The sequence below is a fragment of the Nanorana parkeri genome, unplaced genomic scaffold, assembly GCF_000935625.1.
Source record: "Nanorana parkeri isolate BGI_ZX_2015 unplaced genomic scaffold, ASM93562v1 scaffold637, whole genome shotgun sequence".
Taxonomy (NCBI): domain Eukaryota; kingdom Metazoa; phylum Chordata; class Amphibia; order Anura; family Dicroglossidae; genus Nanorana; species Nanorana parkeri.
Genome location: NW_017306905.1, coordinates 359255 through 367324, shown reverse-complemented (window position 1 = coordinate 367324; position 8070 = coordinate 359255). Strand labels below are relative to the sequence as shown.

At 39.4% G+C, this 8070-nt stretch overlaps 1 protein-coding gene across 1 annotated transcript in view; it reads left to right on the top strand.

The window, feature by feature from the left end:
* LOC108792395 (vomeronasal type-2 receptor 26-like) overlaps positions 1–8070 on the top strand; it is a 32739-nt gene that overhangs the window by 20809 nt on the left and 3860 nt on the right. The window contains exon 4 of the mRNA XM_018563163.1: positions 567–780. Coding sequence (XP_018418665.1) covers positions 567–780 — 214 coding nt within the window. The remainder of the gene's footprint in view (positions 1–566; positions 781–8070) is intronic.

Here is an 8070-nt window from a genome sequence, read left to right as displayed (position 1 = left end):
GGTCATCTGGCAGTCTTCGCCACCTAAATTAGGACCCGGAGACTGCCAGATGACCCCGCTCGGAGCGCCGCCCACCGGAGCAGCAGTGACGTGACGCTCGGCGAGGTAAGTAAGAAGTACAAAAAAAAACATAGCGCAAGCTTCGGCGCTAGGCATCGGGGCATTTTGACAAGTACAAGTACTTGTCAAAATGCCCTGTATCGGGCCCGATTCCGATGCTAGCATCGGTATCAGGACATCCCTAGCACAAGTCCAAAGCTCATCTACACAGGCCCTTAGAGGGTGCATAGACCATCATGGGTGGATCATCACATTTTAATCTTTGAGCAATTCTGGACCTCATCCCTAGTCAACTGTAAACTCTGAACCGTCATCCACACTGCACCATTGCAGTCTATGTAAAGCATCCGACTTGCATTCGATGTGCACTTCAAACAGTCAAAAGAAGGAAAACAACCCCTGTCTACACAAGCCCTTTAAAACTCAGGCTTCCAGCATTTCCTCTCATTGTGGGTTACACTTACAAGTTGTGATGATTGTTTTTCATTTTTCTATTTTTTTTACAGATAAGCCACGGGGCAACTGACCACAAATTATCTGACAAAGTTTCCTATCCATTCTTTTTTCACACAGTTCATAATGTTCACGTTTATTTTGAAGTAATTGCAGATGTATTAAAACATTTTTCCTGGAACTGGGTTGACATTATCACCAGTAATGATGAGGCTGGAGACAGAGAACAGCAACTTCTTACCAAATACCTTGAAGGTTTTGGCATTTGTGTAGCGTACATATACCAGATAGTCACCTATGCACATGTAGCTTTTATTACGAAAACTGCAGCTAAACCAGTAAAAAGGAAATCGCCTGCACATATTATTATATTTTGTGGAACAACAAGTTATACCTACATTGACGCTATAAATTTTAAGGAAGGGCATTTTAGAAAACAGACTTTTATATTTCCTCCTTATTTAATGGCAAATGTGGAAATATTTCATATTTTATGTAAAACTTTTAACTGTAGTTTGGGACTATTACCAATAATGTCTTCTAATTCTGTAAACAGTATTTATTATCCATTGAGTGATACTATTGGAAAGGAACTGAACTATTTTCTGCTGAAGATTCATCCTTCAACATCCCCAGATGACAAGTTGCTTGAAGATCTTTGGATGAACTACCACCATTGTTTATCACCACGCCCTCTAAAAAACAAGTTAATTAATTATTTGTTTGACCTGAAGCTACATAACTGCACCGGGAAGGAGAGTATAAAGGGTATCCCACATGTTGTACCAAGCAGGGTTTCTTATACTATCTACTATGCTATAAATGCCATGATTAAGGCAATATCAGCCATGCATTCTTATTTAAAGGCAAAGTCCCCTGAATATAACTTAAAAGCTATAGAATATAGACACCAGGTAATTGTAAACATAACTACATATATGTAAGATAAAATATAAATATAATTTAAAAAAAATATAAAAAAACTCACCAATGTGTTTAAAGACTTTACTTGTGAGGTTCTGTGTTGGACCCCTGCAGCTGATGTATATGTTGGCCTTTATGGATCTTTTGTGATTGCGTGCATTACCCCACTTTTCTGTCCTCTGGTGTCACTTAGACAACGGCACAAGGTTGCAGCGCTCTTGTTTTTTGCATTAGCTCTACAGCTCCATTTCCTTTGCTTGTATACAAGGGTAGCACACCAAAAACATCCAATACCTTTTTACTGTTTTTTTACTGTTTTTAGTGCTTGACATGGGAAATACCATAGCATACATATTCTTTACCAGCCGTATATCTTCTGGAATAGAAATATTTTGTGAATTTCTCTCAAAATAGATTTTCTAGCTCTACTCTTTTTCTAGATCTGATCTTTTCATTCCATTCTGCATTCCTCTCTATTATACACGTTTGTATACATTTTCCTTTGCCTATTTGCATCTGGCAGTCCCAACTTGCTATTTCTAAAGTGCTCCTAAAATGAATCCCTGAAGAACACCATGATGTTATTTCAAGACACAACGTGGTGCCTTACCTTAAAGGTTGCCGGATCCTTGGGTGTTTTAGATGTCCTTTGAGATCCTATTTATTTAAAATCTTTTCCACTGGATCTTTTTGCTTGTCTAAAGGTGGCCATACACTCTACAACCATCGCAAGACCTTAGTCTTGCAATGGTTGTACAGTGATTAAAAAAACGTACGATCTGCCCATCTTGGACAGGCAGATCATACTCTAGATCATCGCAAGCCCTGAGGGACGGGCTTCCGATGACCGCAATGCTGAACGGGCAGCGTGCGCGTGCGCACACCGGCCCGTTCGGCATTTGTCTCCCGAGCACCGTTCTAACCAGCCGAAAATCGTACGATTTTCGGCTGATTTTCTAGCGTGCTCCTTAGACAAAAGATCGTACGAGAATCGAGCAGTGTATGGGCACCTTTATAGTCCCATCTTCATCTATTTGTCTCACTTAAGACATCCTCTAGTTACCCAGGCCAAAGGTATGGTGCTGTTTATTGCTTATTTTATTAAGTCAAAAAAGGATTATAGAAAAAGTAGGGCTTTAATGGCACCATATGACAAGTCCAATGAACCACAAGATAATTTAAATAAAAATGATTATTTTATTGATTACAAATGCATAAAAACGGTTATATTAAAATTCATATAGATGTGACATGATTGAAAGATAGCCCCACAGACCACTCATTCCATAATTAAGGCATATCATGTAACCAAAACATCTGTTCACAACATTCTCTTATTTTATAAGTTTTCTTTTTTTGTATTAGTGGTTAAATATCCATATATTCCTAAGACTTCTGTGATTTATGACTTATATGTATGATATCTTTTCAATAAAGATTGCATTCCAAAAAAAATGAATCCCATTTCCAACATGTTTCGCCACATTTGTGGCTTGTACAGGGAAAAAGTCTCAAGTGAAATTGTGCCACTGTGCTGAAAGTATATAACATAATTACCATTTTAGATATAACCAGTTGGGTCCAACAGATTCTAGTTAAATGGCAAGGAAAATGGACTGAAGGGACTTCATCTTGAACTACTGTATAACAAATGCAGCATAAGGATTCATGTAGCGGGACACCACATCCTCTACCAAAAATGCGTCTTTCCCCCCTTTTTTCTTGAATATTGCAGTATAATAAAAACAACACTGTGATAAATTCTGTATTGGGTTGAGGAATACCTTTTATTATATTTTAAAACGTGTGGTATATGTTTTAAGTGAATTATGTCATAATAGAATTCACGTGATTTGATATGATTTTTGTTACTGAAAACCCCATGAACTAATATTTCCCCAGATCCACTAACACCTCACCCCTCTACCATCCATAAATTCAGATCAATAAAATATTAGGGGATTTTATGCTGCCATTTATGGACTATACCTCATAGTATAGCGACTCATACATCAATTGTCACGGTCTAGGGACCGGGGCACTAGGGTACGTAAGCTCTGGGGTTTGGGGAGTTGGTAGGAGTCACAGATAGGAGGGATATCGGGGATGTTGGTCGCAGGGAGAGTAGCTTAGAGGCACACCTAGAAGCAGGAAGTAAGCAAGAGATGTGCATTGCACATGCATACAAAGAAGCAGGATAACAGAGGGAAAAGTACGCAAAGAAGCACAAAGTGATGTATGCACACAGGGGGTGTGCAGGCAAAGACAAATCCGACACAGCCACAAGGTAAGAGAGGAGCACAGAAGTAAAGGGGTGACAGCGAAGCATAGGAAGATACACTGGAAGGTAAGTGACGGAATTGAAGTATAAGAAAGCAAGTAAATAGGAGAATGGTGAACATTGTTTTTAAAGGTGTCTATGTCCATTTTATTGTAATAAATGAACTTTATTTTACAACAATACTATGTCTGACACCTCTAAAAGCCCCTAGTATTTTATTTTATATGATTTTGTTATATTATGTGATGTTTGTTGTATGATATATAAGACACTTTTAAAGTCCAATTAGCTTGGGTCCGAAACATAGGCCTGGGTCGTGTACTACTATAGATTTATAATTTTGTTGAGACATTTTAGGTCTAAGACAGTCTCCTTCTTGAAGAGAAAAATCATTGAATAACATTTTTTTAGCAGGTAGAACAAGGAAGCATGTTTGTATTTTCCTATGTAGACACAATTTTCTAAAGCTTTCACTAGGTACGTCTTGCTGAAGGAATCTTGAGTGGGTGTGGATTTGAAGAGTCATCAGAGGAACTTTAAATTTGTATTCCGGACCCATGAAGTTAACCCTCTGTTCACATCCTGACAAAAAGATATTGCAGTGTACACATCAAGCCATAACTTTTTTCATTACTTTTTTCATTACTTTAAATAGTGGCAGAAATAATGGATTGGATTTTTACTGCAATCTGGGCAGGGCATTCCTCCACTTCCTCTACTGGACTGCTCACCATGTGTAAGACCATGCCTGGCAGCAGAGATACGACTGCGCATGCGCATAGGCCTGTTCACCGTCGGATGCGCGAAGTCGCGCTCACATGGCACACAGGAAATGACTCACTCTGTCTGGGGAATGATCCTATTTAAGCTGGCCAACTTCCAGAATCATTGCTGAGTGGTCGTCTTTCAGCTTTAGTGTGTGTGTTCCTGTACCTTGCCTGTTGCTGTATTATTGTTGACCCGGATTCCTTGACCTTGCCTGACTGCTGCCTGCCTCTGACTTCTGCTTGTCCCTGGATTCTCCTTTGCCTTCTCCTTTTGTACCTTGCCGCCCGATTGTTGCTGACCCTGGCTTGCCCGACTCCGCTCTGCTCCAGCCGCATCAACACCTGCTTCCTGCTTCACTGAAGACGGGTCTCAAGGACCTGCCCAGGCCCAGTGTCCTGCATCTTCCGGCACCGGTGCTGCCCGCTGTTCCCCCACCTCCTGTCTCCACATTCAGGGGTGTGGAACTCGTGCTGCAAAGGAGGCCTCCTCACAACTCGGCTCCCCACCAGGTATGTGACACCATGTTTTACCACATAGTAAGTGAAGAGAACTGACCAAAAGCAACACAGACAGAAACAAAAATGCTTTTCAAAGTAGAACAGGGTTAGCTTAGAAAATCTGTCAGATTCTTGTGTCCCTGTTGCCACTTTTATCTCACTTCCTGTCTGATAAAACCATTGTTATTGAGACAGAAAACTACCCAACAGAGCTCAGGATAGCAGTAAATCGAGACAAGGGTTCTAATCTCCCCCTCTCTCTATCTAAAACAAAACTATCTGTGAAAAAATACAATAAGGCAACTGGACTTGCTGTATTTGTCTTGAAGATGTTTCACTGGGCACCATACTAGCTTTCTCAATTCTGAATGATTAGCTAGTCGGATGAACAGGCAAATGTTTACAAGAAAAATACAGCAAGTCCAGTTGCCTTGATTTATTTATTTTTACAGATATACAATGACCTGGATGAATGAGAACCTTCGCAGACAAAAACAAAAATGTTTTTACTTGCCATACTGTACACTTCGAACTACCTCCCACTGCCCGATGCGAACAGGCACACACTCAAAAAGATTTGGTGTTTTCCTACATGGAAAAGGTAGTTTTGGGTTAGGCCAACTTCAAGAAAGATAACTGTATGCACTTACATGTTTTTTTTTCTCTTGAAAGCTACACCGATTTGTGAAATATGTTTTTATGAAAAACAAAGTTGAGGAAAATGTTTTCTTTAATGAACTTGGAGAAATAATGAGCGAGTACTTTCTCTGTAACCTGCAGTGTGATTCAAATTATAGAACAATAGGTTTTGTAGGCAACTACGAACCAGCTCTTAAAAAGTTATTATTCAATGAAAGTTTTATCATCTGGAAGAATGGAAACAAGGTGAATCAAGCTGATTATTGTATCTGTGCACATATATAACTGTACTGTATATAGTCATAACAACATTGTTAGAAGAAAAAGTCAAGTTACATACCATTTAAAATAAAGGTTGTATTCACTTCTCACAAGCTTTACAAAAAAAGTTTTACATTTAGGGGTTTTTTTTTACATTAGGGAAGGCTAAACTCTATTTTATGGTGAGATAACAGCCCGATACCTTCAGCACGAAAGTCAAAAATGTTCATATGAATGGAAAGGTACAAAAATATAAAACTACCCCTCAACTTAAGATAGAATTCTAGGGTGTGGGATATTGAGCTCTTTCAAACATAAAGGAGAATTAGGCACCGGAAATTGGGAATAGATTTCCTAAAAATTATTTCAGAGGTTTTTTGAGCTGATAATTTTACTCAACCGTTTGTTGTAAAAATTAAATTGGCATCCAAATGACTTTTTTTTCCTAAACAAAATCTAGAGGAACGGGGGGAATAAAGATAAAAAATGCAGAGCAGGTTTCAAGAAATTGAATTTTACCAAAACTAATGCATCATTTGATTACACAAGTATTAAAAAAGAAGTGATGTGTTATCCATTATAATGTATATGGAAATGCAGCTATCCATGATAGATCAAGCAGATGGAGTAAAGCTAATTATTTTGGTTGATTTAAAAGGCAAGTCATCTGTTTCTTTACAAGGGAATTTGCACTTTGCAAGGTAACTTTCCCATAAAATTGACATGCAATGTACATGTGATGAAATTTCACTTAGCAAAGAAAACCCAATCATGTGTTAGGAAAATAATTAAAAAACAGTATTTTTGCATGGACATAATTGGGTGATAGAAGCCAGCTTCACTTCATTCACTAAACTAAGGAGCAAACTCCTCCTCAAAGTGAAAATTCCCTTGTTAAGTGAACTGCCTATTTGCGTTTAATAAATCAACCCTGTCACGAAATTTGTAATGAGCAGTTGGTTGAAAACCTAATAACAAGGGTAATTTGTTGGCCTAACAATGTGTGCAGGGAACAGGACCAAATCAGTGATTCCTTGTCAATTTTTATGCATTTTATACTTTTTTACAGACCTAAACTACAGCAATAAGAAACTTTGAATAGGCGGCCTCAGTCCCTTCCCCTGAAATTCTATCACTTTTTTATTGTTGGAACTTGTATGAGACATCTTTTAAAGTATTTTATTTTTATTCTTTTCATCGATGGAAGTCAGCAGAACTTCCCCTTATTCTTTAAGCTAAGGGAAAATTGACATGCAATGTAAACAGCATAAGTTGCCTTAAGTAAATGAACCCCGGCGACTCTCATGATCGCAGACTATTTCTGAGACCAATCTTCCAACTCATACACTTACACAATTTATAGAGGTCACAGATTTGTGTTGTTAATTTGCTCCATGTTGTTATTAAAAGAAAACTACGGGGCAAGCGTTTTTCCCCATAGTTCTCCTAAGGGTCACGGGAGGACATATGCTAGTGTCCTCCCGTGACCCAAAGCTCAGTATATCACGAGCTACAGCTCGCAGTATACTGAAACCGCCGCAGCCGGGACAGATCCCGACAATGCTGTCGAGATCCACCTAGCTGTGTGAATGACAGCTGGCTTTGCCTATTTAGAGGCAGAGCCAGCTGTGCCCACCCCCTTCCCCGTCCGTTCCGCCAGTCACCGGTGGAGGATCGGAGCAGGGAGGGGGGAATCCCTCCATGGAGCTGTGACTGAGAGTCATTGCTCTCGGTAGGGAGATGATCGAGAAGTGAGCGAGTGACAGTATGTGTTGGCTCACTTTCTGATCTATTGAGCCGACGTGTGACAGTTTAATTTTCACACGACGGCTCGAACTATGAGGATGAGTGATTTACACTCACCTCATAGGTCTCCTTTAATCATGTTTTGTCTCAAAAGGTTCCAAGATCCAGATGTTCAGACAGTTGCCTTCCAGGAAGCAGGATAGTCAATGACAAAACACAGGACATTTGCTGTTATGGTTGCGCTCCATGTTCTGAAGGAGAGATCTCAAATAAAACAGGTACTGATTCTGGTACTTAAAATCTTCACCTATCACTCACTTACTCACCATCACTCATCTAATCTCTGTATGACTTTCCTCTTTACTTGTATTAGATCATACTATGAACCCCCCCCCCCCCCTCCATTTTCTCCCTTCCAGGAACTCTTTTTTATACTCCATT